The 23,739-nt window shown below is 38.3% G+C and overlaps 1 protein-coding gene across 1 annotated transcript in view; it reads right to left on the minus strand.

Moving 5' to 3' along the window:
• Window positions 1–23,739, minus strand: part of KCNK1 (potassium two pore domain channel subfamily K member 1) — a 33,296-nt gene that overhangs the window by 4,089 nt on the left and 5,468 nt on the right. Inside the window, exon 2 of the mRNA XM_056487810.1 lies at window positions 1,417–1,812. Within this exon, the coding sequence (XP_056343785.1) occupies window positions 1,417–1,812 (396 nt within the window). The remainder of the gene's footprint in view (window positions 1–1,416; window positions 1,813–23,739) is intronic.

Raw genomic sequence — 23,739 nt, forward strand, 5'->3', positions numbered from 1 at the left:
TAAGCATTTTCTAATGCAGAAGTCCAATTTATCTTATAGAAAATTTAGGTTCAGGAGAAAACATTTTATTTAGTCCCTTGAATTGTTCACATGAAAGTAAAAATAATAATTTAAAACTTATAAACTTAAAACCTATTGAAATTAGATATTCTAAGGTCATAACTTTGCCTAAAAGCTACTTTTTTCCTTTTAGTATTTCCTGCAATTTATTTCCTAATTGTTCTGCAGCTTGAAAAAGCTTTAATCTGAGCCATAATGTTTTGTTCAGAACAGCAAGTCTGTAGCGAGGCCTTTGCCATGTGTGACTTTCCATTCACTTCACCACTTAGCATCCTCAAATCAACACTGCAGATCAGCAGGTTAATAATTAAAAGCTACCATTCATAAGATAAACATGACAGGGTGAGGAGGAAATCTGCAATGGCAACAGGCCAAGCAGGATAATAAAACAAAGTGCTGTGTTGGATAGTTCAAGGCCCTGTTTCAAGGAATGAAAAAACCTCTCTTCAGGTAGAACACAAAACTGAGTTAACAGACTCTTTGCCTACATTATGATTGCTGGACCATGCACAGAGGCACAGTCAAATGCAGACCAGCCTAAGAAATGGACCTGACAGGAAAGGCTTGCTTTGGCTGTTCAGATCTTTTAACTGATGCCTCAGACAACCCAACGGCTGCTCAGGTTGAAGCTGTATGAGAAACTGCAATGTTTCAAAACACTGTTGCTGAAAAATATTGCCTTCAGCATCCATTAGTCAGAATACCAACATAAAGGTAATTTTCTTCTTAAAAAACTTCACTTCCTTAAAATCACTGATCACCATAATTTCTTCTGTGTCAAATATAATGAAACAATTTAAATTTAGCATTCATGGTCTTGCTTTCCTAACATCTCAGTCTACTTGTCTGTCTTTGACAGCTGGTATGTACCAGTGCCAGTTTCAGCTACCTTCTGTTACAACTAGAGTCAGAAACTTTGCAATTCAGCCACATTTGCCATGGTTTCTTGATTCATCTCTATCCACCTGTCATCTAACCTTATGGGATGACCTTAAGTTACACAGATCATCTTGGCTCTGTGATGCACTGAAATGTTAGCCCAAGATGCTCTTAACCATTTCCATGACAGTTACATGAGGGCTTTTTTTTTTTTTTTTTTATTAGAGAGCAAATAGCTGTGGTTAGAATAATGGAATTCTAGTCTTAGCTTTTTCTTTCTTAACTAAGAAAACTGACCTTACTTAACAGCTTACTCTTTACAGAGCTACCTAAATTAATGCCGTGTTTGCTAGCTGACAAATGATCATTACTCACAGAATGGACAGGAGAAGTCTGATGGTCAGTTAGATGTTGATTTTATATATATATATATATATATATAATGTCTTTTACTTAGCTGGTTAGTTTGGCACTTACAGGTAATTCCAATTTTATACAGCTCTCGAAATTTTTGATTGTAGCCTTCTCCTGGCACATAGTCTCCGAGGCCAATGGTGCTCAGGGAAATGAAACAAAAATAAAAAGACTCCAAAAAATTCCAGTCATCTTCCAGGACAGAAAATATTGCTGCTGGGATTAAGAAGAAGCAGGAGACAGCGATGAACCCGAGGAGCATAGCATGGATGATTGCAACGACCTGCTTGGAGAAGCCCCAGCGGATGTGGAAGTACAGCACCGGCCGCCTGGTGACGTGCACAATGATGCGCTGCACCACGGCCGTCAGGAACAGCAGCGTGAACGGGATCCCAATGACCGAGTAGATGATGCAGAAAGCCTTTCCCCCATCAGACAGAGGCACTGTGTGTCCATAACCTGCAACAAAGCACAGCAGCCATGGGCTGACTTAGAGATCAGGTGACACTCCAATATTGGCTATATCAAGTGAGAAGAATAAGCTGCACTACCAATGATTCTGAATTCTGCTATTCTTGATAAATGCTGTTCAAAGGTCTGTTTTAAGCAGGCAAACAAACCTCAGTACTAGCCACATGCAAGTATACCCAAACATTTTTATATTTCAGAATTGTGAACATCATTGTATAAATGCTTATTCCAGAGAAGGAAGAAAGGCCTAGTCAGGAGTGGAAGCTTATGCCAGGAAATTTTTATCTGATTCTCGGTTTTCCTGCTGAACTTTTTATTTAGTTTTGCAAAGTGATGTCACTTTTCTACCTACTCTGTAAACTGCAATAATACATACTTCAGAAAAGTGTTCCTACATCTACAGTAGTAACACACTCTAACACCTTTTGTGAAAATCAATTAAATTACATAGAAGTACTATAATTGACATTCCAAGCTATTTAATTCCATGCTTCCAACAGATTATAATCCATCAAAGGTATCTAAAAGCAGAACAGACATTTTTCACAGCAAAACTCCAGGGATATAGCCACTGTGGCTAGATTTTTGCCTCATCATTTACACACCAGAAGGATGAATAGTGATGGATGCAGAGTACAGAATGGTGTAGTGGCTGATCACATCCATCAATCCTTATGTCACAAATCTGTGCAATTGTACTTGTACTCAGTGCAAGTGGCTATGCTGTCAAAGCACACTCTGACAGACAGCATTTGGTTCTAAATGTAAGTCATCACCACAGAAAGGAACAGTAAATCCAGCATAAGCCAGGAATTCTTTCTTCTGTTTGCCAAAAACAAAAAAATAAAACAAAAAAAACCAAAAAAAAAGTATTTTGTTTTGTTTTCATTGCAGCTAGGAAAAGGAAATGCCCCAGATCAGCCAGTTCATTTGGATTATATTATTGCTGTATAGTAAGGCATTTTCCAGACCTACTACAACTAGCTATCTTGAGCAGTCCAGGCAGTCAATTCAGGGTTATGCTGCTTCTGATTTCTGAACTGGACTCACTCTTACCTCCCCAGTCTGCCCAGTGCTGCTCTAAACTGGGCAGACATTCCATGAGTCTCCTGGGAACTCTCTGCCTGCTCTCCTGTGAAACCGGCTGTTCTGCATGTCCCTTCAAGTTTTATATGAGCAAAAGAGATTTCTTCTCTATTTTGATGGACTTAATAATAAAATCATTGCTTTTTAAGTTTTCTAGAGGAGTAAATAAAAAATAACATTTCCTTTTCTTAAGATGCATAAAGACACTTCCAGACAATGAGAGGTGACAAAACATCTTATCACCACAATGTACAAAGTCTTGTAGAAGAAACACATGAGGTATAATTTCTCTGTGTTAGCTAACCCAACAGGGAATTTTGGTTGTACTTGAATTTTAATGATATTATGAATAATTTACCCAAGCTCAGTCTTTTGAGCCCTGGTAAATCGTATTACTTAATGGCTTTTTTTCCTGCTCACCTTATGTTTGCTTTATCTGCTTTGAGATAAGAGGATCAAAACTGCACAGAGCAGCTCAATCAGATTCATGAAATTGTAGAGAAGTGTTCTACTCTGTGCCTACTCTGTGCTGGATGTTTGACTGGCATTTCTGACTACCACCAAGCTCATGCTTCCTTGGCCCTGTCTATAAGAATTCTTGGATCTTGCATGCGCCAGGGCATATCCCATCACTTAATGTTTGAAACCATGACTGAGCATGATTTTATCCACACTCATTTTTAAATGACACTTTACTACCCAGGGGCCACAGGGCTCTTCCATCATCCTTACTGCCTTAATTAATGTTGTATCTTTAGTAAACTTAGTTGCTTCCCTCTTCCAGGTCATTTAGGAATAAGTCAAACAGCACAGATCTGCAAGGAACACCACCTATGACAATCCTTAGGGGAATGAACAAACCATTCGTTCAAAAACTAACCATTTCTCCTACTCTGTTTGCTATGTTTACATATTTCACATCCATGCAAGCACCAGTTACTTAGTTTTCCTGAAAATCATTTGTGAGACAAGTTTGCAACTGCAAGTTTGGCAGAGAAAAAGAGTGTTGTGGGTATATTATAGGATAATTAAAACTGATCCATGTGACACAAACACAAAAAAAGGCAGCTTCACTGCTCCATCACATCAAGGTGTCTTCAATAAAGCAGAACTATGGGTATGTTATTTAAGTATGCTGCAGATCAGACCTCATTTGGAATAACCTACCTCATTCTGTATATCCATGCTTAAAGAATGCAAGCATATCAGAAGAAAAGCAGAAAAATGTTACTGAAACCAGCACAGGAATAGAGATTTTTTTTATAAGAGGAAGATAAAGGGTTGGCTTTCTAGGCACAAGGGAATGGACATTGAAAAGTGATGGAGCATCTCCCTGTTAATACATCAGCATTCAAGTACCACTAAATATAAATGCTTTAGATAAAGAGATATAATAGTACCACCAAGGAAAAAAAAAAAAAACAAACCAAAAAACTTAGATATAACATGAATACATTTAGTCTAGAAATAAGAAAAAGGTTTTTAAGCTTCAGAGAAGAGTTTTGAAGCAATCAGCCATTTCCAGAACTGGCGAAAAAAACCCCAAACACCTATGTTAAAATGGAGCCTGGTAAAGGTATGACGTTTGGTAACTTTGTAGATGGAACAGGAACACGAAGCTATACATTACAAGCAGAAATTGAGCTTGCAGACCTAGAAAGTCCCTTGCAAACTCCAGGTTCCTGAATTTACATGTATTTGCACTGCATAATGAATAAATTCTAACACAAATATCTGTAGCGTGCATACAAACAACAGTATCAGACACATTTGCCAGATCATTACGCACAGAGCAGCTTGATGGTGGTTTAATTCCAGCCTCTGTGCTGATCTAGGCAGCAATGAACTCATTTCTTGGACCTGACATGGGATTCTGTTACTTCTCTGATACTTCTCTCATAATTCTTTCTGAAGGGCAGAAATTACTGCTACACAGTATGCACCTAAGCTCAGAGGAAGTGAGTCTGGAAGAACCTTCTCTCCAGTTCCTACCAATTACAGGAACTATCACACTAAAGAGCAGTGACAGTTTCAGACTGAGGAGAGAATACATGCTTCACTCAATTAGCAGCAGTAAAATGACATCTTCCAAAAGCAATGACTGATCAGTGATTGGGAAAGAGAGCCACTGCTTGGGAATGATGATATGGAAAATCCTGAGCTGAAAGAGCCACAATTTATAAGGCTATGGCAAGTGGGGAAGAAAAGGATTCCTACTTTTTTCCAGTGTGCAACTGCTTTATGTAATTTTTCTTGGCAATCTTAACTGTCAAGAAAATTGTCTATAATCTTAGTTATCACTGTACAAAGTCATTAAAACACCCCAAGCCAAACAGCCACACTTTAAAAGAGAGGAAATTACGGACACTTGTGCTCCATTGCCTCCAACCATTGCTCCTGCACCTGTTTGTACTTCGTACTGTGTCCTCTTCAGGGAGGTGTGTGTGCCCATTCCCCTTTTTGAGTGGAAACCACCATGATCAGAGGCACTACAGCTGCAATCCTCAGGTATTATTTTTGCTATGAGAAAAGGATGCTCAACAGAAGGGCACTACTTATGAAGGTATTTTTTTATTCTATCAAGGGTATTTGCTATGGGTGACCAGAATTTAATCATCAATGCAGCCTGTCTGAAACTGTATTACTGATTTTGAAAAAACAGGATTTATTGAATGTTATATTTTCATATTGTATAATGAAAATATCAAATAACAATCACCCATTTAAAAGCACTGATCTTTGAAAAATCAAACCCTCAGATAACCTGTCCAAGCACTGCTACTCACAGTGGCTCTAGAGATAAAGGATATCACTCAAAAAATAATCCCTTCAATTGTCTATTCATACTTTAGAGGTCCTATTCCATCAATGCAGCCTGTCTGAAACTGTATTACTGATTTTGAAAAAACAGGATTTATTGAATGCTATATTTTCATATTTATAATGAAAATATCAAATAACAATCACCCATTTAAAAGCACTGACCTTTGAAAAATCAAACCCACAGATAACCTGCCCAAGCACTGTTACTCACAGTGGCACTAGAGATAAAGGATATCACTCTAAAAAAAATCCCTTCTATTGTCTATTCATACTTTAGAGGTCCTATTCCTTCAAAAAAGAAATAATGGAAAAGAATGCACACAAGACCAGCAGACAAGACCTCAGACACTGCTTTGACAAATGAAAGCAGTTGTGTATCATCACTGCTTTGTCTCTTTCCAGTTCAGCCTCTCCTGCAGCTCATCAATGAGTCCTTCTCTGTCTTAAGAGGCAGTGGCTGCCTTACAGGTCTTTCAGGACCCCGAATTGAGCATTTAGTGCCAGAGTGTAGAGGTGCCATGGTTCTGTGTAGTAATAACCCAGCCTAGACTTCCACACAAATCAACAGATGATGCCTCAAAGAGTAGATGTTTGAATGGTGGAGATGGATCTGACATCAAGTGAGGCAAGTGACAGGCAAACACAAGTGCCTTCCCTGAGGAAGCCTCCCCCTGCCAGCATCTATCACCAGGCTATGGGGATGAAGCCTGGCAGGTGTATCCAGGCTGCAGCACTGACTCGCTCTCTTCCATTGCCTATTCATAGTTTAGAGGTGCTATTCCTTCTAGGACAGGTTTTGTCAAGCCACACCTCCCTCTGGCCCCAGGTGACCTGTGCAGCACCCTGATATTCTCAGGGCATGGAGAGGGTTTTGTTCAGCACATCCGGTGTCCTCCCCACACACCCATTCAGATGGCAGGATCACACCATGCAGCATCACAGCCAGTGTGCTCATCCCTCTGCTGATCTGAGTCAGTGTCCTTGAAGAGAAGTCAGACCTTTAAGTCAGTTCATAATCTCAAAATGCCCCAGTAAATTAAGTGCATTATGTACTATGTATTTTTAAGTTATGTAAAAATATTTAATTCATCCCAAGCATATCATGACTCACTGAAGTATGATGAAGATGGTCAATGATAATATTTACATAATTTCTAGACTATTATTTTTATAAGCCTTTGACATTTTCCACTGTGTTTAAAAGTGAAATGCATCCTTTTTCAGAACTGGTCTATTATCTTCCAAGAAAAAAAAGGAAATGTCAGGTGATGGTAGATCTGTGCAGTAAGAGAGATCACCTTGGTTGCTGCTATGCTCTTCCTTGCAGTAGAAGAGAATAGTTTGAGATCCAGTGTTATGAATAAAGATGTATTTCATTGTTAAACACTTTGGAAAAGTTCCCTAACACTGTTTTGCTAAACAAATCAGAGAACTTGGATTTCCAGCCAGACTGAAATACGTCACCCTATATTGCAGAAATGGGGAGAAAAAATTCCACTATGACAGGCATTTTCAAGCAGAGGAAATCCATTTTGAAATTGCATTTTGCTACCTCGTCGGTTGATTTAAAGGAACTAATTTTGTGTGCATTAGAAGAGTGAAGAGGAAGAGGTGCTGTAAACTAAATTGATAAAATAATCTGAGAGAAGAGAAAGAGAGAGAGAAGAGAGAGAGAGAGAGAGAGAGAGAGAGAGAAGAGAGAAGAGAGAAGAGAGAAGAGAGAAGAGAGAAGAGAGAAGAGAGAAGAGAGAAGAGAGAAGAGAGAAGAGAGAAGAGAGAAGAGAGAAGAGAGAAGAGAGAAGAGAGAAGAGAGAGAAGAGAGAAGAGAGAAGAGAGAAGAGAGAAGAGAGAAGAGAGAAGAGAGAAGAGAGAAGAGAGAAGAGAGAAGAGAGAAGAGAGAAGAGAGAAGAGAGAAGAGAGAAGAGAGAAGAGAGAAGAGAGAAGAGAGAAGAGAGAAGAGAGAAGAGAGAAGAGAGAAGAGAGAAGAGAGAAGAGAGAAGAGAGAAGAGAGAAGAGAGAAGAGAGAAGAGAGAAGAGAGAAGAGAGAAGAGAGAAGAGAGAAGAGAGAAGAGAGAAGAGAGAAGAGAGAAGAGAGAAGAGAGAAGAGAGAAGAGAGAAGAGAGAAGAGAAGAGAAGAGATTTGTTTGAAATCTAGTCCATTTCACTAATAAAAGCTTACTATGCAGCCCTCAAAGACTTGCACTGGCACAATTAGAGGTGTGATGAAGGGTGTGGCAGAAACCTCTTAAACCAGTTTTGCCACTAAAGAAAACAGCCATTAGGTTCATTCGCACACAGCAACAGTAAAGGTGATTTAAAGGTGATTCAGACTTCAAGCTGAGGTGATTTAGTACGGTGCTGATCCAACTCTCTTCAATAATAATGTACCTCTCAAACCTCACTAGAATAAAAGTAGTAAAATTATATTTAAATTAATGTACCCATGAAGATTAAATCTTCTTCACAGCAATATCTCACCTTTTCATGTCTCAGAATAGAATCTAGTCAAGGGGCTTCTTTCAAAAGTACCAACCAATCAACCACCCAACCCAAACCCCAAAGAGATTCCAACACACTGATTTACGTACATCTTCTGTGTGATTTTGATTCCTTCAGAGAGTGTTCTCTGCTGCAACTAGTTATGAAAGCCAAAGACTTCTAATTCCTCTGAAACAGTGTCCTGCCAGCTAGGTTTGGACTTTCCCTGGAAAGGACCATGTTCATACAATCAGCTCACAAATTTCACCTGCTGCACCAAGGAAAGCTGAAATGGTTTTTAACAGTCAGTTTAGTAATAAATACTAAATAATAAATAAGCACTCATATGAGCAATTTGGCTGACTGTCAAAAATATCTGAACCAAAGAAACAAGGCATGGATATATTCGCTTCTATGGTCAAAGCCAGTTTCAAAATTAATTTCTACCAGAACAGCTGTATGTCAGAACATTTTTATCTTGCAAAGCATTCAAAATATGCCTTGTCTGCTCCTGCACAAGAAGCAGTATTTCACCTGCCCAAAGAAACTGCATCCACAGATGCTGGGAAAAGGGGACGCTAACGAATCAAACTGGGGAAAATGTTTGTATGAGGACAAGGGATACTTTCACACTTTATTCATATTTATATGAAGAACAGCTTGCTCTACAGTCTTATATTTGGTATTGTTTAAACTGCCTGTGGATTTGTATCAATGCTAGCAAAATATTGATGTTCACTTCCCATTCTTATGCATTCCGTGTCAGCTTAAATAACTGGTGTGAAAATGGGTTTACGTTGTGTGGATGTGCAATACATCCTCATTCAAAAATCATGGTGATCATAATAGTAATAAAAAAAATCAAAAATATTATGCTGGAAGCGAAAGCAGTAATAAAGCTAAAGTAATAAAGTAAAGCTTCCAATATCCCACTGAGTATATTCTTAGTCCCCTGAAAAGCCAACCTGCAATAGGCCCATCCCAACTCTGACTTCTCTGGGAGTCCTACACAAAGAGACAACAATGCTTTATTGACTGGGACCTTTAAACAGAAGGCACTTCTGGTGGAAAATAATTACCCATATAAAATATATATTAAAAATTAGCAAATAATTTGTATATATATTATTTTTAAATAAATGTAATAAGCCCTTAGAATTTAAATTACAAGTATTTAAAACTAAACTAAAACTAATGTGAAAGTATTTGTGTATCCTGTAATAATTAGCACTACTGTTTGTATTCTTTTCAGTTAAGTAATACTTACTGCCAAAGCAGAATGAAAATATTTCCTAGCCCTCAAAATGTCCACCTTAAGTAAAAAACTACTAGCCAGCCAGTGAACACGAATGGAAAGGTTGAAAGAAGGATCTGACAGAGGCAGTGTGCAACACAGAGGTATCCATATGCCACCTGCAACATCACTCCCTAACCTGCCCTTTCAGGTAACCATATACATTGGTGAGCTCCCCACAAAACCTCTCCTCTCCAGGCTCAGCAGTCCCAGTCTCTCCCAACCCTCACAGGAGGGATGGTCCAGTCCCTTCATCACCTTAGTAGCTCTTGAATGGATTCTCCAATAGCTCCATGGGGTTTTTTTTGCATTGGGAGGTGCAGAACTGGAGCCAGTCCTCCAGGTGTGGCCTAACCCGTGCTAAGTACAGGGGAAGGATCATCTCCCTGAGCCTGCTGGCAGCACTCCTGGTGCAGCCCAGGGTACCATTAGTGCTCTCTGCCATCTGGGCGTGCTGCTGGCTCACCTGCCCCCATTAATTGTGCAAGGAAAACTGAAAGTGCATTAAGTCTTTTCAAATTAGTCAAATGAGTAGGATCAGAATAAAGCCATACATTATGAATTTATTAATTTTCTTAACTAGAGAAAAATTACAGAACCATTTATTTACAACAGTCCTGTATCTTTTTGCTATTGTAAGACCATTTATATTTTTTCTAGAGAGATAAATGCTGTTCTGTTTTGAGTTTAATGATCCTGTGAACTCTCAAGTTCCAAAAAACATTTCATAATTCCAAAATTATAGCACAGAAATTCTTACATTATTTATGTTTACCATTAACCAGTTTCCATGATCTCCAGGGAATATTTTCTTCTCAGCTAGGAAATGCATTATGATGGTTATTGCTTCTGTTCCAACCCAGCTGCTAATGCTGGCGAAACAGCTGTTCAGGGAGAAATTTTTGTACCCTGTAATCTATTAATGTTATTGTGCACCTTCACATATAAACATATAAAGGCATAGAAGGTGGCAATATTGGTTCTGTGGCCTGGGCATGTCTTTCTAATTCCACATTTTTTCTATACCAATAATGCAGCAGAAGAAACTGTTGTCACCTTCTATACTCAGGAAAAGTGACAATAATGCACATATCATTTTTAATTTATTTCTTTCTTTAAATTCTGTCATACTTTAACATAAACTATTATGAATTACTATTATACTTTTCAGTCATGCAGAGATCAAATTATAAACATGACTTTTAAACCGGAAAAAGCACGCATTCTTGAAGACTGATGAAAAAAAGCCTTTCTCTACTTCAGACTTAGCTGTTCTCATGATCCACAAAGACTAATATAAAAATGCAAGCTAAAGATATTTTTCAATCAAATTCGACTGGAAAAACATTAAGTAGAACAAATATCTTGTTATCATTTAAATCAGCAAGAAAAAAATCTGCAGTCACAGTAGGAGGATTCCTGGACACTACATATTTATAGACAGTAATTTACTGTTCAAAACATGATCATTTTTTATACTCTTCACATACCACCAAGGCAGCAGGAGAAATTGCAAGATGCCATGATGAAAACACATGCTTTTGTGTTGGGCTTGTGAGCAAAACTTTAAAACATGAAAATAGTTTGGTTGCAACAGGAGCTTAGATCTTATATATGAATGTAATGAAAAAAGTAGCATTTGATCATATTACTTAAGAGATCAGATATCTGCCAATTCCTGCCCCAAAACAATTATTTTGACCATTAGAATGCAAAGTACAGCCACAGGAAAAAAATAATTGGAACCAAAAAATTGCACGGTTACCTTGTTTACATTAGTATTATAGCACAGTAAGTGTTGATCCATAGTGTGGAATATTTGGTAGCATGTACCTGAATTCAAACATATTTAGGGAAGCCTAAATATTCTAGATTTGTTCTACTCTGTTCACAAATGCTGGATGCCCAGTAATAGCTGTGGTACTCACCACTGCTTCAGGTTGTTTAATTAGAAAGAAGTCCAGTCTACATGGTCCAAAACTGCTCTACAAGTGTGAAACAAAGCAGGAAGTCTGAATGATCTGTAGTCCACTCTTGATCTGAATCCAAGCACAGGGCCAAGAAATATGGCAGACTTCAGATGCCTTCAGAATTTGAATTCAGTACTTCCCTGGCATCAGCTCCTCTACTGGTATTCAACAGCAGAGCTGTGCCAGACTGGATTAATATCACAGCTCCTCACACTTCCCTCATGGGCACCAGATTTTTGGGAGGAAAGACTTTCACATATCATTTCTGAATTTCCATCATAGCTCAATAAGATGAACAACAGTATTAAAGGTCTATGAGGCTACCTGAACCCCAGGCCACTTGATAACGCCTAAGGATGCTCTACTAATTGAAGGGAAACTAAATATAACTCTGACCCAAACCAAATGAATTCTAGTATCTCCTAATTCTCATGACAGTATTCTACATTTTCTTGTCATCAGAAAGATCATCCATGTCTCTCACACCACCTTGCAAGGCAAGGCACACCTACAGTCTGATAGGAATTGCAAATGGCAGCAAGCACTGACATATTGTCCATTTACAGCAACTGCTGTTTCAGACAGTATTTACCCATAGCAAGCACGTGAAAAACATCACAACCCTACAGCAGTGATGCTAACGATCAAGTCATTCCCATATCAGTTAAGATGTGGGAGGTGTGTACAAGGAAGTACTTGTTACTAGAACAGCACAACAGCAGATGGAATCCACTGCACAGGAACCAAATGCAGCCATAAGATTAAGTACAGAAATCAGTATCACCCCCCTACATCTGAGATGACTATTAGAGTGTTTGGTGCAGTATTATCTCTTCTTAACAGAAGTATCAGAGGGAAACACAACTCAAAAGACAGTAACTTGAACTGGAAAATGATAGCACTCTTTCCTGCCACCCCCCAACTTCGGGTCATGCTCATCCTGCCTCGACAGATTATGTATGACCAAAACAGGTATTATCAACCCAAGGGAACTGTTAGAGCCTTCCAGCAGAGTCTACATGAAAACAGCCACAACAAAGATGCCTACCATGTGTGAGACAGGGCTCCAGGTGAGGCACATTTGCCATTCAAGGCTAGTAAATATGCCCTTATAAAGAACATGTTCCCTGCAGGAAGAGCTTGTGTTCTTCAGGCACTCGGAGACCAGGCAAAGCTTTCCCACTTCCCCTACAAGAGCAGGATTTTTCAAACCCCGCCTGTCAGCTACATTGCCTGTTGAGAAACTCCTTTTTGTTGGGACATGCTAAACTTCCAGCCTGCCATGCAGTCTGTGTGGGCCGGACCCATGCTCCCAGAGACCCTTCACAACTTCAGTCATGTTTTTTGGATGTGTTATTAAAGATTTCCTGTCCTCTGAGTGCACCACAGTGCTCCAGGGCAGGAGCAAAGACTAAATGTGAGTGACTTCAGCATGTAGAGGTCTGCTAAACCTCTGTGCCAAAGCATTCAGGCCTTACTTCTATCACAGATGAGAGTCAAGAGGTATGCATGAATTTCTGGGTTTGCCATTTGAGTTTGTGTTTCTTCAAAGCTAACAGCACTTTTTCTGTTTTTTCTTTTTCTTTAAAGTCCAAAGTCTTTATACTGGAAATTGGTTCCTCTTAGTGTCATCCTGGATTTAAGATCCTATAAGGGTTTAGCTGCAATCCAACCAGAATCCATATGGTGTTGGGCTATTTTCCCCCACAGAACTCTCAGTAACAGTGCAATTCTAGAAATACCTAAAATATCTATGCAAAACACAAACACTGCATCTTTAGATCTGCCTCTAGCAAAGATTTAGCATAAATAAACAAACACTTATCTTGTTTCCACAACTATTTTCTGTTATCTCAGATTCATTTTCCAATGGAGAAAGAAGAAAAAATAATAAAAGTCTGTTGAATAAAATTCAACCAACAGGTCAAAAGCAAGGTGAGACTTCCTGAGGGCTCCTCTGAGAATTCAGCCAGGAAAATTCCAATTATTCTTTTATTGGTTTACTTGCCCGCTAGGCAACAGATGGTCAAAAATCTGTATCAAAGTAAGGGCTCCAACAGACTACTTTATTATTAAGGTTTCCTAATAGAACAAACTATGTACATCTCAGAAACTTAAATTTGTTTAAAGAGAAATAGAAGTGAGTTTTATTGGGAAAGTTTAACTTGTAGTCCTCTGAAACATCAGAAAACAAGATGAGGTTTTTGCACTGGAATGTTCAGCAACACGTGTGCAGCAGCATTCCCATAAGAATGGATTTTTAAAGCCACTGATCACCAAGATTATCAAAGCAATCAAAGAAACAAGTTCTATAAAAACCTTCATAAGAATTTCAATACCAAATTCAAGGTATTGAAAGCAGTTGTTGTGGTTTAACCCCAGATGGCAACTAAGTACCATATAGCTGTTTGCTCACTCCTCCCTCATGGTGGGGAGGAGAATTAGAAACAAAAAGTGAAACCTATCGGTTGAAATAATAAATTTTAGTAACTAAAACAAAGTGAAATACAATAATAATTATAATAATAATGAAAATAATAATAATGAAAAGGATACAGAAAGGAATAAAACCCAAGAGAGACAAAAGAAGCATGTTCATCACCTGCTGACTGATGTCCATCCCATCCCCATGCAGCAATTGGCCTCCACCAGCCAACTTCCCCCAGTTCATACACTGGGCATGTGGTTCTGTGGTACGAAATATCCCTTTGGTCAGTTGAGGTCAGGTGTCCTGGCCATGAGCTCTCACAGCTTCTTCAGTACACCTGCTCCCTGACAGATCATGGGAAGCTGAAAAGTCCTCGCTTTGGGGTAAGCACTACTGAGCAACAACTAAAATGTCAGAGTTTTATCAACCTTATTCTCATGGTCAATACAGAACAGAGCACTGCACCAGCTACTAAGAAGAAAATAAATTCTATCCCAGCTGAAACCAGGGCAGGGTACAAGCCTTTCTACAGTTCTCCCTGAGGTTCACATCCTGAAATATCCAAAGTAGGAAAGAAAAAAAACCTTAACATGGACAATGTTTTGGCAGAGTGAAAATGTCATTATTGATTAGACTTAGCCAGTAGCTTGTCCATGATATTGATCTTCTCATTTCTCATGTTGATTCAGTAAAAAAACATGATGAGGCTTTCACCTTGACTGCAGCGTAGAAATAGTATATTCCACACAATAGATCTTACACATCCAGATTTTGTCTTTAATTCCAGAAGTCTGCACCTATGTAAAAATTCCTTTTAGCAGCTAAGACACATTTGACATCTGGCAGTGAACCCCAGAGGACTCATAGAAGACAGAGCTATTTTTTTTTCCAGAAGTGGTCTGCAACCTTTTATTCATTTAATGCTGCAACTTTGTCTTTCCATAGCCCCTCTAATTTTCATGTAACATGTTTTAAAGTTCTATCAATCACTTCAACTTTCACCACTTGAAAGACCTTGTGTATGCATGGTGTACCACAGGGATGTGCCAGCTGCCATTGCTGAACCCAGCACCTGTGCACTCTGCTTGAAGCCTGGTACAGTTCACTGGAAAAGAGATTTCTAAAAATTTATAATTCGCACCTGTTACCATCCCAAATGCACCCTGGGATGTGTAAAAAGCTTTGAATGTGTTGCAGTGGCACTTACTGCAGTGTTTTAATCACATATCCAGTTACTGAATAATACATATCTAGAATTGCTAACTTAATAATTTCTCGCACTGAAATGAGCTGTGGGTTTTTTTCCTACCATCTGGAAATAAAAAGAAACAACCAGCTGCAAATTAGTAGGCTTTCCACCTCCACTTTGAAATGAAGATTGCTTTATTGCACCATCAGAAATTAGAGAGCATGAAAACAGTGAAGGAAACTCGTATTGTGGGCAGAAAGGAATTATCACACAACATTAAAAAATTAGGCCATTTCACGCTGTGGAGTTAAAATCAAATCTGTAAGCAGCATCTTTGCATTAAAATGCAACCTCATAGAAGAAAGCCTTATCTACTAGATACAGCAGGGGAAGAGGAATATTTACTTCTAATCTTGTTATTGATTTGACATGTAGAACTCAGGGAAATTATGAGCATCAGCTCTCTTGCTTGGCAGAGGAAGACACATAGTCCTTGCCTATTTTTGTAAGATGTGTCAATATTTCATATATAAGTCAGTCACCATAATATATACTCACATCTGAATACAGTCTAACTGAAAATTTTCACCATTTCAAGCTCAAAATACAACACAAATTTGCAAAAGTCAATGGGGAAACACTTCAGCTGTTGTGAGAACTAGTTTACTGAACCATAAAGATATTTTTTTATATACACTAGTCCTATTAAATTACTCACATCCCACATGGCAAACAATAATTGTGGGAAACATAAATTTGATTAGTTACACTGGAATAAGGACATCAGGGATAATCACAGCTGTATGTCCTATCAATAAATAAAGGGAAAGAAAAAGAACTGTGGTTGCACATACTATTTATGTTCACAAGCAGATGAAATGTAGAGGTTTTTGCTTATTTAGAAGTTATTTAGAAATAAATAGGAATGCAGCATTTAGAAAGGTAAACTACATACACAAGACATTTAGCCAGCAATGTAAAGACACAAACAGAGCAACTTAAATACTCTGTGGTTTTCAAAACCTATATTGTCTGTTTAGATTAATGGCAATTTGTTTTAAAACAATGCACTTCACTTTGCTACAAAAATTTCTCTTGGCGGGACAGTTGCTGACTCCAAAAATTCTTACAACTACTGGATGACTTTCCTAGTGGAAATACACAATTCTAACCTCTCAGGGCCAGAATAAGATAGCCATGCATATAATGAAAGCAGGCAACATTAAATCAGTATAAAATTCATCAAAAAATACTCCAGTTGCCCAATCACAACTCTGGACTCATCAAGTCAGTCAAAGACCATCAACACTGACCAAAGACTTTGAGACCCATTTCTTCAAATCCTTTTCCAGTAAGTCAGCACATATATCAGAGATGCTTAGTGCTGAAGGTTTCATGTTCAGCACCCTCCTGCCACCACTTGCATTTGCAAAGAGTGACCAATATGGAAAAGGCTGGAATGACACAAGCTGTGGATCTGTAAGGAAATCAGTATGCTGTACAAGCCATCTCTCAGACCTCAGCATAAAGGGGAGGGGAATGTAAAATTGTTGGTAGTTCCAGAAGAAAGGCCTAGCACTGAAGAGCCTGAGCAGCAATGAGTAAACTGATAGTTAGCACATCTTTACAAGGGACAGATTTCTTTGCAAGTGTCCTATGAATGCATCCAGTTTCTCGTAATTGTCAATGATAAGAATTTGCAAACTGAATACAATGGTATGACTCCATTACTTCCTTACTAACTCCAAAGACAATGCAATTTACCACATAACAATAGTTACCCAGCAGGAAAAAATGAAGTTTCCCTGAAGATATGTGGATCTGAAATACACTGAATAGAAATATTTTAATGATGGCATCTGAATTAACAAAAAGGAGACCAGGTAAAATTCTTTCGCCTTTGCTAGTTGACATTTTAATCCTGTATGAAATAATGCTCCTTTACAAGGGACAGCCAGCAATTGTCACATACGTTATCAGTACAGGAAACACTTTCTTAGGTCATCAGCTACTTTCTTATATCTGTTATTGATTTGGGTCTGCTTTTTTGATTCTTTCTGTGCAACCACATTGTTACATGAAATGCCTAACTAACCCTAGAGTAACTGCTAGGAACAAGTAGCTGTTGGTTCTGCCCCCTCTTATATTGGTTGCAGCTTGCTCAAATGTAATAACTCAGAGAAAACTAATCCAGTAGGAAGAGAATATGTTTCTTCCAGTCTGATAAACTGACTTGGCTTACTGTTGTGGTACTATTGGCGACAGACCTAGCACATGGCTGGACCCTAGGGTGAGAATCAGGCATCCAAGACATCTTCCTACCACTGGCAAAGCTGTTAGGTCAGCTCAGCCCATTTTGTTTTACAACAACCTGAGCAAACCCTTTGCTAGGTAAATAGAGGCATCCAGCATACTAAAGCAGAGAAAATACTGCCACCTTCTCACAAAGGCTACTCAGGCATTTGGTCAGTTATATGGGCAGCATTATCTGGTGTGTAGTTTGTTTTCTATACATAGCACACAACTGAACAATTCTCCAGAAGGGAGAGGCAATATTTCTGGATTCTCCATTGTAGATACAGAAATGTGCACTGCACATTTTGATGTCGCTTCTGTAAAACTCTATTCAAGTAGCTGTGATTTCCTCTAATATTACTGAGCAGAAAAGCTATTACTAAATGAAAAGAAAAAATAACATTAAATGGAAGAAATTAAAATCCTGCTGAAGTGCAACCACAGGATGAGAAATCGGCTTACTGTTTGGGAACACAACCAAGCAGCAGAAATGGAGAACTGCAAGACAAAATACACAGGTTCCTATTCTCAACCATACTAATGGCTCATACACAGTCTTTCACGATTGTTTTCCCTTTGTCTTAGGTCATCCTTTAGCAAAATACATTTTAAAAAATGTCACTGTAATCTCTTAGGATGCAGAACATAACAGTAGTGCACTAATCAGCAAAGCAGCTTCTGGTATTCACATGCTTCAAGATTCACTGATAAAACATTATCATAATAATGTGAAAGATTATCACCATCTTCCTCCTGTGACATGGTGTAAAACCTGGAGCTCAAACTTCTGTTTGAGACGTTGATTGAGATTCATGGCTAACAATAACTCCTAGTGGCATCTAGAAAACCTGACCTGAACATTCAGGTGGCTTCACTGAGTACACAGAGCTGCACTAAAAGATACAACTGAAAACTAAAGATGCATCTTTTCACTATAGGTAGGCAGAATGTAAATACATAGTAACTATAACAACAAACTGAGGCCTAAATCTAAGGCCTTAGATTAGTCTTGGATTTATTTTTTTTTAACCAACATGAATGGTTCATTCACACAGTGCAGCATCCTGTAATGTTCACAGTTCTTTGATTACCCAACCAGAGTTGCTGCAGTGGACCAAGAGCCAGGCTGGAGTCCTGGATTTCTCAGCAGATGTGCAATTACCAGAGGCAAATTAAACAATTCTCGCATTAGAGAAATTCATTCCTAAGTGCCAATCACTCAAATTATTTACAGCATATTTCATTAATTTCTGTGCACCACTTAGGGAAACTGGGGTTTTCAAAGAGTAACACAATGACACTTCTTTGAGCCCTGTCCATTTTTGCAATAGTCCTCAGTCAGCATTCTGACACTAACCAAAATCAGAGCCATGGAAATCACTGTGCAGAGAACTGTTAAAGTTGGAAAAACTCTCTAAGACGACCAAGTCCAACCATCAACCTATATATTATATTATATTATATTATATTATATTATATTATATTATATTATATTATATTATATTATATTATATTATATTATATTATATTATATTATATTATATTATATTATATTATATTATATTATATTATATTATATTATATTATATTATATATAAATATATAATAAGTAACAAGACCTGCTGTGAAGTGTTTAAAATTTAATTGCCCATTAGTAAATCATACTGCCTACAGCTTCCAAAACACTACAAGAGATGGAAGTTCTCTGGTTTACTTTAGAGCTTTCTCATTTCCTTTAGGCTGTAAGCTTCAAAGGAGAAGGTCTATGCCATTCTTGTACAGCATACAGTTGGGAAAACAGCTACTTTAAATAATACACAAAGCAGAGATTCCAACGCCTTCTCATATTAATCTTAAATACAATGATCAATTTTTAAAGCTCTTTTCCCCTTTTTGTGGAGATGTATAGACTTCTATGATGAAGTCCCCAAGAGTTAAACATCCAAACTATTTAATTTTTAGCAGATCTCTGGATATGTTGCTACTTTCTGAACATGAGGACATTTTTTCTGCTTTAAAGCCACATACAGTAGAGTCTTCACCTATCAGGAAAGAGGTGAAATCAGATTTTTGCCTTGTGTTTGCACTTGGTGACTCTGAAGTAAGATCTCCCTTTCAAACTATGTTGTAAACAAAAGAGGATACATACTCTAACTTGCCCTGGACTTTGGCACTAGTACTGCATGTTGCAATATCTAAAGCTGCCAATCACATTTTAAAAGCTCAACTGAGAAATATAGGTGCTCATAGTGTGCCATGCAGTTTTAAAACATCAAAGAAAGTAGAAGACCAAGTGTCACATAAGAGAAAATTCAACATACACTTTAAAATAAAATCATACCTAAGTCCCATTCCAGTCAGTGCTGCATCATTTGAGATTTTCTGAAGAATTACTTTTGCCTCTTAAACCTGAGAAATCACTTGGAAATAATTATAATTTTAGTACGTATTTCATAGAATCATAGAATGGTTTGGGTTGGAAGGGACCTTAAACATCATCTTATTCCAACCCCCCTGCCTTTCACTAGACCAGGTTGCTCAGGGCCCCATCCAACCTAGTCTTGAACATTTCCAAGGAAGGGGCATCTATAACTTCTCTGTGCAAGCGCCTTACCACACTCACAGTAAAGAATTCCCTCCTAATATCTAATCTAAACCCACCCTCTTTCAGTATTAAGCCATTCCCCCTTGTCCTATCCCTACATTCCCTTGTAAAACGTCCCTCTACAGCTTTCCTGTGGGCTCCCTTCAGGTTCTTCAGGAAGGATGCAATTAGATCATTCCAGAATCTTCTATCCTCCAGGCTGAACAATCCCAATTCTCTCAGCCTTTTCTCATAGGAGAAGTGCTCCTAAAAACATTTTCAATAGTTTAAAAAAGGACTCCTTTTACAGTCATTTTGACAAACTACAACTAGACATATCATATAGCCAGTACAACAAAGAAAATAAGTCACAAAATCTAAGTATTGCCTGAAATGTATTTTCTTTTTAAAAGTCACAGTTTGGAAATTAGATTCATCTCTCATTCTGCTTAATGGAAAAAAAAGTGAACAATGATGTGTCTTAACCTTATCATTTCAATATCTAATTCTGGTTGGTCCTTCTTTTACCTTAAACCAATTGATATGTCTAGTCTTAGAAACCTTCTGTGAAGAAGCTACTGTTAAAGAATTTAGGGTTATTCAGCTGAGACAATTTAAACAGTGATCAAATAATTGAAAGACACAGAAGGAGGTACTCATACTACAAGTAGAATGAAATTCAGAGGTACATTTTAACCTTTCCATTTAATTTTGAGTTATTTTTAACATATTCAGAAAAGATATTCAGTGTGTCAGACATGAAAAGCATGAGGAGCAAAATGTATGGAAAAACTCCATTCTTATAGTACCAGTGTTCTCAAAAGCTGCATTTGCAATGATATTAAATTACACTTGAAAACATTTTACACAGAGATTCTGGTCACGCCAGAAGTTTTCAATTTGTAGAAGAGGACAGCAGAAAGCTTCTACTTGCTATTATCATAACAGTGTGGACTCACAATTTGCAGGAGAATGGAATTCTGCTGTAGAGTTTCTAGCAGTAAATAGTATGCAGCTTTGTCAGAGGGCACAGACTCAAAAGCAAAGGGTACTTGGAAGACTACTGGGCCAGCTTGTTCCGCTGGTAAAACCTGCTTCCCAGCCCAACCTGCAGCTGGCATTTCCCTGGTTCCTCAAAGATGATGTGATAACTTCCAAAGCTGCTCCAGTGACTGGCACAGAACCAGTTTAGAGTACAGACCATGGTAATACACAGGAAGCATCAGTTAGTAAATGTTTGGAGTGTGGTGACAGCTGGTGTACCACTTGGATTCATATGTGCTTTTCCTACAAGGACGCTGGCATATTCTGTTTTCAAAGATGAATGTGTATCTTTTCCTTTCCAAGGGAAAGGAAATCCATATGTTCTTCCAAGAGGCACTTGGATACTTGGCTGTAAAGCACAGCCACTTGAAATGCTTTTCTCCATTCATTCCTTTCAGTTCTGCTCTTAACAGGGACCACATTGCTGTTCTGACCTCATAAGAAACAATCTGTTTACAGTTCAGGCAAGGTTCTTCAGTGAAAAAGACAACTGGTACATTTCTCCTAGATCTTCTGGGTCACCATCAGTAACTACTGTAGGAGTTACTACTGAAGACTAACTGAAGACTGTAGGTCTTCAGTTGAATTTTCTACAAATATCATAATTCTCAAGCAGCTGAGGTCAGACCCAGAGAAACGGTAGGGATTTAGGTAGCTAAATCCCAATAAACTTTTTATTACTGTTCTTTACTCCTGAAGGCATCAAAACTCTCATAGGAATTCTAATTTTTCCTCAAAACACTAAATTTTCTTCTTCACAGGCCAAAAAATGTTTTGGTCTTCATACAGTTTAGTAGCTTGTAACCTACTTCATAATTAACCTGGAACAGTGACTAAAATAGACATTTGTCTATAGATATGATATTACTCTATCAAAAGAACCCCACAGATTATTAAAATGATGATGCAGTGGGCCAAAGCAAAACAAGGAAAGTACCAAAACAATCAACAAATAAATATAAACAGGAGAACCTACAGTTTTAAAAGACCTTCAAAAATTTATTAAATTAAAGCGAAAATCCTACTAAGTAATGGTCAGAAACTGCAGAATTTGGTTGTTAAGTTTTAGAAATCTTACTCTGAAAGTAAACATAACCTAGGATTTGATTTGGAGATGCCGATAAAATAAAAATACCAACTCCAGCTTTACAAAAGGGTTGAAAAATAGAAAATGTTTAATGAAAGGAAATTTTGAGGGAGATTACTCTCTTGTTTTCAACTGTTTGTGTTTCAGCACAGGAAGAATAACCCTAGGACTAGAGAGGCAGAAGCTGCAGTCCTTCACCTGCTGAGAGCTGCTGAGGTGGCTCCTCATCTGGAGGAATCTGGGAATTTAGCAAGGTGAGTGGAACTGGAGGAGATAGAAGTGAGAGCAAAGTTTGTAGGAAAGACATTCCATCCATCAACAGCCAGCACTGCTAAGAACACTAATACAGTCTTGGTGATCCATGGCTTCTTCAGTTTCTGTCAGGGGATGGTTTTTACTTCTCACAAATTTAGAGCAACTCTTGACACCCTTTGTTACAGCAAGCACAAGCAGGATTTTGGCTCAGCTGATTGCTGTGGTCCCATAAGAAACCAGGAACTACCACTCTGCCTGGAACACAAGACAGGGAGAGACCCAGATTTCCTCACTGCTATTGCTTACTTCAGTAGAGAAAACAAGACCTTTGTCCTGGGCATACAAGAGATAATGTGACCAATCTGCTGGCTGTAACTTATCTCTGTTACTCATCTCTGGTAACTGAGTGCTTTCTGTCCTGAAGTCAGAGCCTAATATCTTTCTCAAAAATGTTTATTAACATTGATTTTGACAAAATACAGGGAGTCTGGATATATTCATACCACATATTTTTGATTTGTGTATTTTGGTAGGTTTGCTTGGTTTTGTGTTGCAGGGTTTTTTAACTTGTCAAGTCCCTTCTGCTCTGGTTTAATTTTTTTTTCTTTTTTACTACTTCATTGAAAATCCCAGGATATTTTGTTGTAAGGCAGAATACCACAAGCATCCAAGCTACTTTCTCAGTATTAGTCTATACACACTCAGCTTCTTTCACAACTTCCCAGATGGTGGTCTTTCAGTCTCCTCTTCCTAAGGAGAACTAAGGAGTTCTAGAAAATCCTAGCTCAAATCTTTGTCCTGAGAATAACATTAAGACAAACTCAACTGAAATTTCCCTCATCCCCAGGAGAAAGCATCTAAACCCTGGGGCCAGACTAAAATATGACAGCAGCAAATCTGGAACTGCTCCATGTGTATAGAGTGAAGGTACTTCCCCTGAGAAGAAAGCAGACACACAGGCAGACAGAATGGCTCCTGGACTTTGTATATGTACACCACTTAATGCAAGATGTGGGATGCCTGGTTTCAGGACAGTCTATTGATCTGAAGGCCAACAGCCTTGGGGCCAGTAACTGTGATTACCCTGCCCCAGAAAACCCTGTAGGCTTCAGACCCAAACAGTTGGCTTATTGAATGTAGTCCTTTTCCTCTGGCATCTTTCTCAACCTATTCATGATTTCCTTTGCTCTTGCAATATCTCCTGTATAAAAAAACACACTGCTGCAGAGCAGAGAACAACCTCCCTTTGCCTCCTTGATTATTCCCAGCAAATTACCTTTTCCTGTGGATGTTGTTTCCAAGTAACAAACAACTATTAAACGAGAAACAAAGTTCCCGAAGTTTAACATCCTCACCCCAGTGAATAGCTGCAATTCATCACA

Source organism: Oenanthe melanoleuca, chromosome 3, assembly GCF_029582105.1.
Source record: "Oenanthe melanoleuca isolate GR-GAL-2019-014 chromosome 3, OMel1.0, whole genome shotgun sequence".
In the NCBI taxonomy this organism is placed as follows: Eukaryota; Metazoa; Chordata; class Aves; order Passeriformes; family Muscicapidae; genus Oenanthe; species Oenanthe melanoleuca.